Genomic DNA, 15,169 nt, shown 5'->3' with positions numbered 1-15,169 from the left:
ATCAGTAAAGGCTGTTAATAGCCTATTGCCTCTTACTAAATGATAAGACATATATATACACATAGTTATAATATCAACGAAATATAACGCTGTTAAGTGAACTTAGCACTAGAGTGTCACTGTGTTAAACAAATATAGTGAATTTTAAAGAGTGCATTTATTCTATTGTGGTTTATGCGCTATCGACCTAGTAGAATTAATTGAATCCAATAAGTTTAAATGAAATGCAAGAAAAAATGCGTATAATTTAATGATCCGTACAAGGAAGTCATGTGATGTACACATCAAATTTCTTTATATCTAAAGCTAAGGTAGGTAATATTGTCAACAAGAAAGAAGAAAAACGTAAGAGTTTCACTTCAAGTATAAAAATTGTATTAAATACTTATACAAGAAAAACACAGAATGTCTCGAATTTGCAAAGGTAAGATCTTTAACGTTAAACGAAAATCCGCCAAGTCAAAGGACAGTTGCAAAATCATTAAAATATTCAGTGTCAACTAAGTGATTAATGCTGACTTTTATCTTGCAAAGACGAAAGAATATAATGGGCGTCGTCATTTTCCACGACATAGAGCCGAACGCAGAAACGCGCTGCCGAATTTTTTATGGGAAACAATTATGCCGACAAAAATGGAAAAGTGTTGTTACTTTAGATGAATCTTCGGTCTGTTTAAATTGCTGCAATAAAAAGAGATCTATTTATTGTCAATAAAGAAGAGAAAATAATCTTAAAGTATGGTTAAAAAAATCTAAAAGTTTTTCAAAGAGATTTATGATTGTTTCTGGTTTTCCATATAACGACAAATTAAAGATAAAGAGAATGGAAAAAATATTTAAGATCTAATCCACATATTATCAGGAACGTATCTTACAGCCAATTTTCAAAAATGAATTTACTTCTCGTCACCCATAGTGTCATCAATCAGTAGAACTTCATCAAGACAAAGCAAGCAACCACACATCAAAATCTACTATTAATTTCTTAAAAAAATGCAACAAAAAACGGTATCAAGTCCATACCTTTCTCTTATATCCTACTAAACTTTCTAATGTATCACCCATGGATTTTTTGCGCTTTTGGACTTTTAAAAATCGAATTGTCCGAACGTCGACCTTACCGCCCTTCTTGAACTTTGGAGGGCTGTTCAAGAGGAATCGGGTAAAATGCCTCTCCCGTTACAACAAATGTCTACATTATCTAATAAATTACAATTTAGAAGGATAGCAAAGAATACGGGTTATCAAATAGAACATTAAAACACAAATGTTTTAGGGAAAATATTTCTGTAAATAAAATGAAAATTGTCTAAAAATGTGCGAACAGCTTTTGTATGTGCGATGCATTATCTTGAAACTAGTAGTGAAAGTAAGTTGACGATCACCATTGTACAGAATTCCCTATATCATTTATGTTGTCTGCAAAAATTTCATGAAATAAATTGGTGCAATACACCACACGGTTATAAAAATATAATTTCTTTACAGGTAGTAGAATTGACTTGGTGGCCACTATTTCGAGATTCCCTCTTCTATTCAGTTACAGTCATAATTCTCATTGGCGTAAGTATGCCACACTATAGCTTCTTCTTTTCTATTCTTATAATTTTATCCGTCAGAAGCCGAGTATAAAAGCGCGTTCGATATTGATAATTCCTTGAAAGTTAGATTCTCAGTAAATGAATTAGTATTCTCAAGTTGAATTAATCCTTTGCGGCACAGTGTGTCCGCTCTGGACACATCTAAAAATTTCCTTCTGTACGCAAAGAAAAATTGAATGAAAAAGGATTTATAGGTTACTATAGGTTACGCTGAACTTTCTTTATTTATAGTAGGTGGCAGCTCAACACAAACCAGTCCATATATTTTAGCCATGTTTAGTTTTTAAAACCCTCATTTTTCAAAGAAATCTTCCAGATATTTTTAGGGTATAAAAGGAATTATTTGAAAAGAAATTACTATGTTATTTTTTTGGCTGTATGCTAATCTCCTTATTCTATGTTAGTTTTAAATTTTTACCTTGAAATCTTGCCTAAAGTCAAACGGCGAACCCTAGGTGTGCTCAGACTGGCCTCAACGATAATCTAGGACAACTGAGAGTCTGTATTCTTTGCTTCTCCGCATCTCATCGGTCAGTTCATTGCCAACAATGCTCGTTTCAGCACTCCTTTCGAAGCTCTATTCAATCAGTGTACCACTTTGGGCACACCCACAGAATTAAAACGATAAGTGCTATGTTCACAAAATTTTATTTGTGTACTCCTCTAGGCCTAATTAGACTGCTTACCTTTTTTTTTTTTTTTTTTTTTTTTTTTTTTAAATCAAAACTTTGATTTTAAAAGGTAGCGTGCTGGAAAGGGTTAAACATAACTTTCATGGCTTTCTTCATGTGTAACGGTAACACGACCCAGTTTCCTTCAGAAACTTCTTCATCAGGATATTCCTTTAAAACAGCTAGACATACTCACGCTTTTGTTATGATCTATTAACTTATTGTACTTTTCTTAACTCAGATATTAAATTGTGCATTCAGCTTTCTTAGAAACATAAAAACAGATTGATTCATTCCGTGAAATATAATGTTTTTATGCATGATTTATTTTACTACTGACATATAAGCTATAGAAAAATTATAAAATCGCGATATAAATAGGCATATCAGTTGGTGGAAATCCTCTTAAAGGCCCTTACATTTTGAGTGATTAACTTTTATAGATTATACTAAATATATATAGTAATATTTTAAACAGTAATTGTTTGTAGAGAGGGATGCCGTTTTGGAACATCGTTTTCCCTATCTGAGGGTCCTGGAACCGTATTCGTGTTTCGTATGAAGAAACTTCATGAAACTAGTTTGTTCAAATTGTGGAAATAGAGTTCACAAAGAATTTTATCAATGTATCATGGCTTCCATTGGCCTCACTAGAACTTGTATACTTAAAATATTTTTAATTTACCATTTCGGTATTTACGTATTATCCTGTCGACCGGCCAACTACAGCGGTTTAACACCAATAATGGGTAACGGCTTCCTTTAGAATACCGTAGTAGCGACTGGCGATTGGCGACCGTAGCCGAAACTCCAGCCAGCGGTCAACGTAAGTGCTGTAATTTCTTTTGTAATTGTGTCCTTCTGAGTGAGTGTTCACTGAGTGGTCTCAGATTTTTTAATATCAAAAATTACTTAAATTAATATTCATCACTCTGTTATTCTTAATTATGAAAAAATGTAATCAAGAACCATAGCATTAAAGCCAAAAGTTGTCTACATAAATTTGATTTTTCTAATAAAATAAAATAAACTAAGTAATTTCATAGCTTTTCTATGTAGAATTATTTATATAGTATACCTATGTAGAAATATTTTTTCCACTTAATCACTTTACATATTTATTGTTATTTTACATTTCTTCCACCATTTCGAATCAAATTTCAAAACCTACTGAGTACTAATAGTTTGAAAGAAAATATTACACGTAAGACTTCATACCCTCGAAAGCTTTGCCGTAATGAATATGAGTAATTTATGTTAATTAACATATTATTATGATTTAAAACTCTATTAAAACTTTTCCCTTTCGTTGTCCTCACTTGAATGCAAATCATTTGATTGTGTATTGAAGCTGAAAGTTTGGAATGTTTAAATTAGAGCTTCTGTCAGCGTAGGCTTGCTGTATGTATGAATTAACAGCTCTCTGAGTTAAAAAAAAAAAAGGGTCTTGAAAATTTATTTTCAACGTCTGCTACCAAAATTATCAAATATTATAGAAATTTTCATATAATCTGCTCGTGTCAGTGAAAACGGCTTACACCTCCTGACATAAAATACATTACTATTACAATATATTTCTGTATGTTGACTGTAAGCAAACAGATGCTTCCAACTTTGTAATTAAAATTTTTCCCTGTTATTCTTCCCTTCAGATTTAATAGTTTCTCCACTTTTTAATTAAATGGCACTGCAACCCTGTTTGCTTCTTGCGGGATACCAATTTTTTCTAGAAATCGACTGAACTTCTGTAATCTTAAATTGTTCACTTCGAAATTAAAATCTGAAGTTTTCATGATTTCATAATGTGTAACATAAATAGAAGTCAGTTTCGTTTCCAAAGTTCTGCCACCTGGAACACCAATATCTCTAATATTAACTTAGACCCCAATTCTCTATGGAAAATCATTAAAAACTTGAAGAATTCTGAATCCATAATCAGCCCCTCAAGGATTGGTGTACTCAGACTCTGAGAAAGCTGATCTTTTTTGCCAATGGCCTTTCGAACAGTTCAAACTCAACCGTCTAATCAGGAATTGGAGAATGAAATTGCCGAATTTTTAGAAAAGTGGATTATGTCGCCGGCTCCTCCCAATACTCCCAAATTTGCCTCACCACTGGAAATTAAAAGTATTATTAGTTCGCTAAATCAGAAGAAAGCACTGGAATTGATAATATTAATAAAAAAATGCTGAGAAATGTACCTGACAGTCTTATTACTAATATAACCAGCATCCCAATATGCCTGCCTACAAAATTCGTATTTTCCCAATACAAGGAAACACGCATTTATTGTCCTAATTCTAAAACCTGAAAAACCACCTGATAACCCTGCCAGCTACCGACCCGTAAGCCTACTGTCTGCTCTCAGTAAAATCCTATAAAGAATCATCTATAATCGCATTAAGGATTACCTCAGCGTAATAACTTCAAAACAGCATGGATTCCGCAAGGGACTATCCACAGCAATGCAATTTGTGACAATCACAGAATTCATCGGAAGCGTGTTGCACAATAAAATGAGTACTGCCATCCTGATACTAGATGTGGCCAAAGCCTTCGACCGCGTCTTGCATACAGGTTTTATTTACAAGCTCATTCAAATGGAATTCCTTCGCGAAACCATTCTCGTACTCCGCTCTTTTTTGCAAAATCGTTCTATCTCTGTCCGGCAAGGAAACATCATCTCAAGGGCCAAAAACATCCTTAGCGATGTTCCCCATGGAAGGGTTATCAGTCCTATTTTGCACATTTTATAAGTAAATGATTTCCCGGACTTCAGCAATGATCACAACGCCTTGCTCATCTGCATAGCAGATGACACGGCACTCCTGATAAAGTCTCGTCGGCCAAACCACGCTCTTGCCAAGTTACAAGAAAACCTCCCTGTTACCGAGGAGTGGTGCGCTAAATGGAAGATCCGCGTTCACCCAGAGAAGTCGCAAGTCTTACTTATCAGAAAATTTCGTACCAAAGACGTCACCGTCTTTGGATATCAAGTTCTAAAAGTCACCCAAGCTGTCTACCTTGGAATCACATTAAATCATTCATTCACATGGTCTCGCATCAAACGAGTGCGCAGCAAGGCGTTGTGAGATTATATCCCCTTTTAAAGGATGAGCTCCTCTGTCACTATATCGTAAAAGGCATAAATTTACACATCAGCTATCAGGCCTATTTTTACATACGCTTCGTCTATCTGCTCAAGCGCCAGCGAAAGTGACATCTATTCCCTATAAAAATTTCAAAACAAAATTCTCAGGATAATCACCGGAGCTCTGTACTACGTTAGAAACAAAAATCTCCATGCTGACCTGAAAGTGAAACTTATTTCTGATTTTATGTACATAATAAATGCTAAATCTTATGATAAAGCTATGCAGATCACGTCCGAAAACCTTGCAGATATTGTCGCTTACGAAATACTTGAAGAAGACAGGAATAATAGAACATTTGCAGCTTTTCTCTTAGATAGCGCAATGGTGCCCACGTCCTCCGTCACTAAACTAAAGTAAACTAAACTAAACATCAGAGACAAGGTCAACATGTGTAAATTTCGTATTAATTTTATTGAAAATTTTAGTCTTAAAAACTTTCAGCAGTCACAGGACTGCCGCCACAACCCTAATAAGACAATGCTAGCCTTTTGTCATCACATCCTCACCCGCCAGTGAGATTTCAGAGACAATGCATCTCAACGTTTTCTTATTTTTAGTCCAAAGGGACTTGAGTCCCGAAGGACTATTACTTTCGTTTTGGCATTTTGCGTCGGACGGATAAATGTCGGTTCACTTTTCAAACTGTTGCCATAAAATGTTAGAGTCCTGCATTATATTTGAAGAAATTAAATAATGAAAATCTGCGTAAATGTATGTATATTTCTCACATTGTCATAAAATAAAGGTACACAGAGTCATCGAATTTTGAATAACGTAATCCTCCAACGAATATGAGCATGTGGAAGACCAAATTTGAAATTTGAAATTTGTTTTATGATCGATTTCCTATTTTTTAAAACTTTGACGAATTTTTGATTAACAAACTCAAGGATTTCAAAGCGAGCAATGGCAACGTTGTGCAGAAAAAACATTTTTATCTCCAGCGCGTGAGTCTCTGTATCGGAAATTCTAAAGATATGCTCGTTTTAAAACTATTTTGCGATATTGCTGTTGCACTGGATCTTATGGTTTAAGTGCGAGAAACATGATATTTAATAAAGAAAGGTAACACACAAAATGTTAAAAAACGCCCCTTTGGACGTAATTTAAAATCTGAAACTTTTCAGATTTTTTTTTTATTGTATTTTATCTTAAGGTATACACCAGCGGTTCTCAACCTTTAGACTAACTCATACCATCTAAACAAAAGTTGAAAACCTTGATACCACAATGATTATTTTCCAATTTCTGAAGAGAAATATTAAAAAAAAGACTATCTGAAAGCTTTTAGACTTTATATTACGCCCAAAGGGTTTTTCTTTAACATTTTATGTGTTATCTTTATTTATTAAATATCACGTTCTTCGCACTTAAACCATAAAATTCAATTCAACAGCAATATTGCAAAATAATTAAAAGAGCATATCTTTAAAATTTCCGATATTCAGTCTCCCGCGATGAAGATATACTTTTTTTCCCGTACAGAGTTGCCATTACTCGCTTTAAAAATCGTTTGCGTTTGTTAATCAAAAATTCGTTAAAGTGTTAGAAAATGTGATATCGGTAATAAAACAAATTCCAAATTAGGGTTTCTAGATGCCCCTATTCGATGGAGGATTAGTTATTCAAAATTTGATGGCTCTAGGGACCGTTGTTTTATCACAATGCGAGAAACATACATACTTTATGCAGGTTCTTCATTATTTAATTTCTTTAAATATAACACAGGACGATAATATTTGGTGGCAACAATCTGAAAAGTGAAACGGACATTTAAGTTTTCAACGCCAAATGCCAAAATGAAGTTAATAGCTCTTCTGGGCTAACGCCCTTTGGGCTAAAAAGAAAGAAAGAAAATCTGAATGCTTTCATTTTATATTACGCCCAAAAGGGCGTGTTTTAACGTTTGGTGTTTTACCTTTATCGCACTAAAACACATAAAATTCAATTCAGTAGCAATATCACAAAATATTTAAAAACAGCAAAACAGCATACCATTAGAATTTTCGTTACACAATCTCGCGCTCTGGAGATTAAATTTTTTTCCGTGCAGTGTTGCCATTGCTCGCTTTGAAATCTTTGAGTTTGTTAATCAAAAATTCGTTAAAGCTTTTCAAAATCTGAAATAGATAATAAAACAAATTCGAAATTCGGGCTTCCAAGTGGCCATGTTCTGTTGGAAGACAGCGTTATTAAAACTAAGGAATGCAAAGCAACAAGAAGACAAAATACCTACTGTTAGAGACAGCAAAACGAACTAAAAAATTATTCTCATTGAAAATGGAGCAATATGAGGCCGTAAATGGCGCATAAAGTGCTGACATGATAATAAATCTGTAAACTCTAATTGAATTAATAAGATACTATTACTTTTTTCATACGAACTTCTTTTTTTTTCCTACTAAATACAACATCCATTTAAATCACTGTTTTTAAAAACATCATTTATTGCAAATTGTGTTATGTCTACGGCTAAAAGAATATTTGTGAAACTTACAACATGGAAGAACCACGGAAACTGCCATGCAGATAGATCGTTCGCCTCTTGCTAAAGTCTTTAAGCGGCTGTTGACTTTGAAGAAAGCTCAGATTACATAAATTACGGGTATTAGAGAAAAAACCCAATCAAGATGTTGGGGTTTTTATTTTTGAATTTAATCGTTAAAAAAGCCTTGCTTCTTTGCGTACCACCTATTTTTCTCTTGGGTACTACCGGTTGAGAACCCCTGGTATACACCTTTATGGTGGAACAATTTGATGAGCCATTATGTGTGTGGCCCCTCATGGGATTCCGTGATAAGCACTGGTAAGAGCCGAATTAATTCCAGCTGTAAACCAGAATATGCAACCAAAATATCAAAGTACCCAAGGTTCCCTACAACAGTATCTTATCCCTTAGGCAAACAGCCATTGTATGTTTTGCTTAATCAATTAACCAATCAATCTAAATTAAACTAACCCATACAGGTTTCCTTTGGATAAAATGAGAATACGTGTTTGCAAAATAAGAATTATTTAATAACTAAAATTAGTTATAAATAAATATAAAATTATACTACTCATAACGTGCATTTTTTCAGCTACAAATATTAATTGGAGTTTAATTCTGCAGATCATATTCGACAGCGAAGTCACATGGTACGAATCTGTCATCATGATGGTCATCTACGGACTTTACATTGTTCTCATGAAGTAAGTGTTTATGAAATTTTCTTTGCAATATTTGTTAAAGAAGACAAGTTTCTTAAAGAAGTAGCAAACGCAAAAATGCTAATTTTAAGTACTTTTGACTGTGGGATAAAAATTTCAAACTTATTTTAAATTACTACAATGATGTAAAAATTATTCATTGAAAAGATTTTTACTTTAATTTACATCATAATCAAAAACAATTCACAGAATACGAAAGAAATCTAGAAATTTATAAGGAAGGTATGCTAAACTTAACACCGGATTCCTTTGCAGAAGGACAGTTAATTTTGTGCATTTTAAAGAATGATATCAATTAAAGTTAGCTGCTAAATACTTAAAGATAATACATAATTCATCTACTATAGAGATTTGGATCGTCAGGCATGTATTTTGCAGTGAAATTTGGCACATTTAAAATTTAGAAAATCAACAAAACAGTTCTGCATCGCCTGATATAATTAGATGTGCATATTTTTACCGATTTAAAAGCAGACTTTATTTCGACGTTATAGACTTCTGAAGGAGCAAACCAATTATCACTTTTTTGGTATATTATGCTACAAATTAATTTCAATAATTTTTTCGAAAATGCTTCCTCAGTTTTTCAAAAAATCATAAATCTACGGTTATTTAAACCTTAATCAGGAGGTTGGAAACACGGCGAGGGTACTACACATTTTTCATGTTCTTGAAATGATTCAACCTAATGACTGTACAAGGCATAAAATTGAGTAAAAATCCAATCTCGGATAGTATAAGAAACTGTATTGACATGTATCAGATTTCTTCGAAATGTATATAGAGCTATGCTATAAAAATCTGATGCTAATGTAAGATTATTTTGGCTAAATTTATCTGTTTAAGGAACAATATTTATTAAATTTTTATGAAGTCGTTTATATTGGTAGAAGCAGTTTAGTCTTGAGTAGGCCGTATAAACTTTCACCTGCTGTCTATTGCAAACGATTAAACGATTTTCTGCCAAATTACCTCCGCATAAGAAGGAAGAACGTATAGTTATGTTTCTGTGGCAAATAAACATTTGAAAAATAAATAAAAATCTGAAATCTTTCAGATTTTATATTAAGACCAAAGCTACCTTTATTTATTAAATATCATGTTCTTCGCCCTTGAACCATAAAATTCAATGCAACAGCAATATCACAAAATATCATTAGAATTTCCGATACACAGTCTATGTCTATGTCGTAACGCAATTAAGAGGCAATCGGTTTAGTGCGGCTTTTACCAATATATATAAATAGGGTATCTCTAATGATGAGTTGAATCCAGTAAGATGGAACGTACTTTTTGCACCTAGTACAGTCTCTAGAAGAGAAGTAAACGTGGCGCCATCTTTTGGCAAAAATTGTAGTGAGCGTGGCTGAGGACCGAACCTACCATGAGATCTGCCTTTTGAGGATTTCTGCCGCTCGGCTATGCTCGGCTATTGAGAGCAGCTGCGAATTAATCTTGATCTGCAAAGTTCAAAATAATCTCGATGGATAGAAAAGCTAGACAAAATTTTCTGCATATTTGATTTAGCTGATTTAATTCTCTCAGCTATTGTGGTTATTGATTTCACAAAATAATCTCGATGGCTAGAAAAGCTAGACAAAATTTTCTGCATATTTGATTTAGCTGATTTAATTCTCTCAGCTATTGTGGTTATTGATTTCATGAGATAAACGGTTTTCTGATCTTTGAAAATGTTAATGATTTCTCCTAAATTTTCCTGCGGGTTTTTCTGCTTAATTTTGTCACTGTAAAGTTTTTTAGGCATTTTTTTTATTAGTTTGGGCTGAAGCTTGAATGAATTCGGGGAAATCATCTTTAGTGGAATTTTTTGTGGTTTTTCTATCTTCTCTAAATGATTAAATCTTTTTCTGTATACCTTACAACCACGATAAGAAGAAACGTGATTTTCGTGGCAGTAAATGCAAGTTGTTTTTCATCTGGTTTTAAATTACAGGTATTGGATCTGTGATTTTTTCCGTACTTACAGCATCTGACCTTTCTAAAGCAGTTATTTTGGGAGTGCCTGAACTCCTGGCAATTGAAACATTGAATTGGGCGTTTTCTGGGCTGATATTTTTCTATTGTGATATTCAATCCGAACATATTGTTTAATTGATAAATTTTCTCTCCTGCAGAATTTCATTTTAGTTCAAAGAAAAATATAGGTAAACGGATAATTTGGTCTTCTGTTTTTTTCGTGAATTGCTTTACTTTAATTATAGGTAAGTTTCTGCCTTCTAAGTCTGCGTGAATTGCTTGCTCGGTGTAGGATCTCGGGATATTCTTAACTTTAATTGAAGAGGCTGAGGAAATTTGATAGTATGAAAATTAATCTGTGCTTTCTGGAATTTGTCAACTGTAGCTTTATAATCGGCTTCGGTGGTAGTATAAAGGAAAATCTGTCTGGCTTTGATTGTAACTTCAAATTCGTTTTTACATATTCCTCTGAGCATTTTTCTATTTTAGGTTAATCAACATCATTTTCCGGAATGACTAATGGGGTAATTTTCCTTTTAGTTTCTATTATTGTTATTACTATAACTATGGGTTATTCTGTGTTGTTGTCGTATGCGTTTCATCTGTAACTTTCATAGCTTCGTTATTTTCGTTAAGAGTTTGAAATCTGTTATTTTGCGGAATATCTGGTGGTGGGGTAGACTCTGTATTTTTCGCTGTTTTCTTTGGAGTTTGCCAATCGTTCTTATTTATTGCTTTATAATCTGTTTTAGAATTTGAGAGCTGCGGAGTGTTCTGAATGCTTGCTAAAATAACTGATTTTGTTGAATTTCTTCTTGTAACTTTGAACGTATTTCTATCGCTGGTAGGGAGGTAAATGTCTTCATAGACTCAATACAGTTTAAATTTATCGGCGATTTCGTTTTCTAATTTGAGTGCGAGATCTTTTAAGTTAGTCGGAAGCTGAGTATTAAGATATTCTTACGAGATAGCTTCTGTTAAATTAGGAAAACCTTTTCTGTATTTGTTAACTACTGCTGCAAAATTTGAAGGGGAGGTTTTGATTTTCTTAGTATTATCTACCATTTTCTTAGGACTTCCTGCGGTTTTCTTTTTTCCGAGATTTACTTTTCTTAGTAGAAATTAGAGTAGCAATTATACTTTGAAGCGCCTTGTTATCTGAAGCAATTACAGGCATATCTTTGGATGTAGTCGATTTTCCTGAATAATTTGAATAAGTAGAATCATTATCGCTGAAAGTAGCATGCCAAGGAATTTTGCCCCTATCAGGTGGTTCGCTATTACTGGCCATATCTAGGAGAACAAGCTATGGCGTGACTTGAGCAGCATGCAAATGGTTGTTCGCCTCGCATACAGACCACCTTCGTGAAGCCTTCTAAGCACAGTAGACGTTGACACCAACCTTCCGGTGGCTGCAGCAAGGGAGGATCTAAGAAGAGTCGGAGTAGCGGTTCTATTCCTGAGTGCACATAATGTCAAATATCGCTCATCGGCGCTCGTCGTAGCAGATGGCCATCCTTGGCTGAACCTCCTTGGTGCCGAATCTGTGATTTGAAATTGCCTCCAAAGTCTATGAACCGCAGAAGGACTCACATTTAGCCACCTGGCCATTTCTGTTTGACTTTGTCCTGCCTCTAGTCTCCCAATGACTTTCTGTCGTAGTTCTGCAAGCAAATGATGCCTGGAGATCATTGTTACGAATTGGCTATCTCAGAATTCTGATGTCACTATCACAGTGAAATATGTGGGCTTGCTCTCAAACATGGACTTTTAGGCTCCTCGCATATGACGTATTCCGAGTGCAGCACCACTAATTTGCATATTGAAGTTTTACTCAGCTACTCTTACTTGGCAACATATTCAAATTTTACACGGTTTGGCTTATTTTCGAGGGAGTTATCGCTATTTTTGTGATTTTTCCTTAATTTATGATAACCAGTGTATTTCAGAAGTGTTAGTAAAACTTATACAGCATGAACTGGTATTGAATAAACACACTATAAATTGTGCACGAGTATATGCACTGATTTTTATAAACTAATAAGCAAAACGCGATTATGTAAATCATGGTAAATTAAAACTTATCTGAAGGATTTTGATGAAATCCTTGAGACATATTATAAATTTTAAAGCAATGTAAAATCATTTTATATGTGAAATATTTTAATCGAAAAACTAGCTAGCGAGAATTACCCGAAAACAAGACACGAAAATCTAAACTGCAAAATAACTCATTATAAAATGTATTCATACCTTACGGTAATGTAACACCGGTAAGAATATTCGGCACAGTTTTATGATGAAATTAATCATCTCAGTAAAAAGGAACAAGCATTATTTCTTTAAAGCATATATAAATATTCACGTTATATAATATGACGACTAGAAAAGAAGAGTCCATGTGTCTTAAATCAGATTTAAGATTAGAAGTCTAACATATTAATATCTGTTCCTGCTTTTGAAGATACTGTTCCACCCGTCAACTTGGGGTATATGAGAAAGGGATCGGTTAGTTTCTAATGCGCACATTTTGAGTACCATGCGCCAGGTACCAGCTGGAAGCTTTGCAACTTAAATATCAACATATATTTTAAATAACTCTCAAGTATAAGTGAGAGAATTATCTTCTTTAATGTGAATGTTTCACTTACTAAACTTACAAAATGATTTTGATAAAAATTCAAAATATTGCGTGTATACTTCAATTAATGAGTTTATATTTTCCAACACATTAGAGTCCACTTAAAAAACGCAACTTTCAACGCACGTATAAGCTCTGCCGCTAAGATCTTTTTGAAGCACGTTATAGTAGCATATACTTTTACTCTCTCCACCTTGAAAGACATACAGCAGCTAGAACCTAACTCTTACTCGACATCTAGCCTGTGGATCTGTCTGTGATGAATACGGATCTCTTATAATCATCAGATTATTTTTTATGTGACATATGGTATAGGATTTTGTGTATATTAACCAGTTATTATGAACTGAATGTTTACTTTAACTGCTTCTTTTCGTAGACCACACCAGAATGTAAAGTAGTTGATTATTTAAGCCAGTAGTTTGAATATTTTAGAGCTCTGGCAACCTAGCCTTGCTATTACTTACAATCGCCATCTCTGCCAAAGTTATTCCGGCTTTAGCATCTTGCTAGTCGACGTTTAAAATATGCGCTGCTACCCCTTACCTTGACCCAACTTAAATAGCTTGTTATGTGTGTAGTCTCAGATTACATCTGAATCTAACTTTATCTTGTATTAATTTAAATACCCGCAAGTAGTGACGCTCGTCAATCTCACAAGTAGAGTTCTGTTGATTTAAGAGTTAAATAAAAAAAAGAGTTATTTATTAATTGGTGATTTTAATAGCCCAGACTGCCATTTATTAATTGCTCAGGTTTAAGTCTGCATCGGAAGAAAAGCTGCAGAGTGTGGGGCCAAGAAGAAAGAAAAGAAAAGGAATAAGTCGAAGGTTTAAGGCAAAGTTCCAAGATCGCTGAGTAATAGCTGAACTCAATGATGGATTCGAACAATGTTAAGCGAAACACTGTAGAATTTGAATTTAATATTAAATGAGTTTTTGTAACAATTGACACATGCTTTTAGATTTTAGAATTTAAAATCTTATCCAAGGTCATTAAGACATTTGTTTGGGCCTTGTTTAAATTCTGGTGGGAAAAGTTGCAGTATTTTATGTTAACTAACCAATTATTAGGAGCTGAACCTTTACTTCAATTCCAATACTTAGTCCTCAACAGAATGCAAATTGATTGTTGTATATTTAAGCCGAAGATTTCAAAGTTTTAGAGTTAGATCTTCTGGCAGCCTCACTTTGATATTACTTACCAGCGCCCAGCTCTACGAAAATCCTTCTAGCTTTAATAACTTGCTACCTGACTTTAAAATATGTGCTGTTAATTAACTGCCTAGAGCCAACTTAAATAGTTCAATGTGTGTGTGTGGTCTCAGACTAGTTACCTTCATTTGAATCTAACTTTATGTTAACTTAATTCCCCTCAAGCAGTGGATTTTTTTCCGCATTCCAAGTAGCGCTTTCTGTTCATTTAAGAGTTAAATAAAATGAGTTATTTTTAACTTTTCTGAGAATTTGTCTTTGTTTCAGGCTAAAGCGATGAGATAAGCTTATAGACATAGCAGAATCCCACAATACAGTTACATCGCCCTCTATTATTGATAACATTGATCTGAGGTCTCCATTATGTCTCAACACAGTAGAAGATGCTACGATATTCTCTATTTCAAGAATTCAGACCAATCAGACATTCTTATCCATTTTGCAGTTAATCATACATGTCTCTCTCGGACAAGGGTTGCATCTGTAAGCTGTTTTAATTGAATCTACGGAATTAGAAGTCGTTGTTTAGAAACGGGTTTTTCATAATGTCCGAACAATAAAACAATAAAAAGACTTGTATTCTGTCACGTCTAAATGACTTGCTTATGTTTCGAACTAGCTAATTACATTCAGTCTGAATACGCAAGGCAAACTATGAGAATACAAGAAATAATTCAAACTAGCTAATGTTTTTAATAAA

General features: G+C 33.9%; 1 protein-coding gene across 1 annotated transcript in view; it reads left to right on the top strand.

Annotated features, from left to right (window-relative positions):
- LOC118191098 (sodium/potassium/calcium exchanger 4-like) overlaps positions 1–15,169 on the top strand; it is a 412,974-nt gene that overhangs the window by 293,636 nt on the left and 104,169 nt on the right. Inside the window, exons 6-7 of the mRNA XM_085823409.1 lie at positions 1,489–1,563; positions 8,540–8,619. Coding sequence (XP_085679535.1) covers positions 1,489–1,563; positions 8,540–8,619 — 155 coding nt within the window. The remainder of the gene's footprint in view (positions 1–1,488; positions 1,564–8,539; positions 8,620–15,169) is intronic.

This window comes from Stegodyphus dumicola, chromosome 9 (assembly GCF_044657685.1).
Source record: "Stegodyphus dumicola isolate Sdum_Otavi_A_Nest chromosome 9, ASM4465768v1".
Lineage (NCBI taxonomy): Eukaryota > Metazoa > Arthropoda > Arachnida > Araneae > Eresidae > Stegodyphus > Stegodyphus dumicola.
This window is presented reverse-complemented; position numbering and strand designations above follow the sequence as displayed.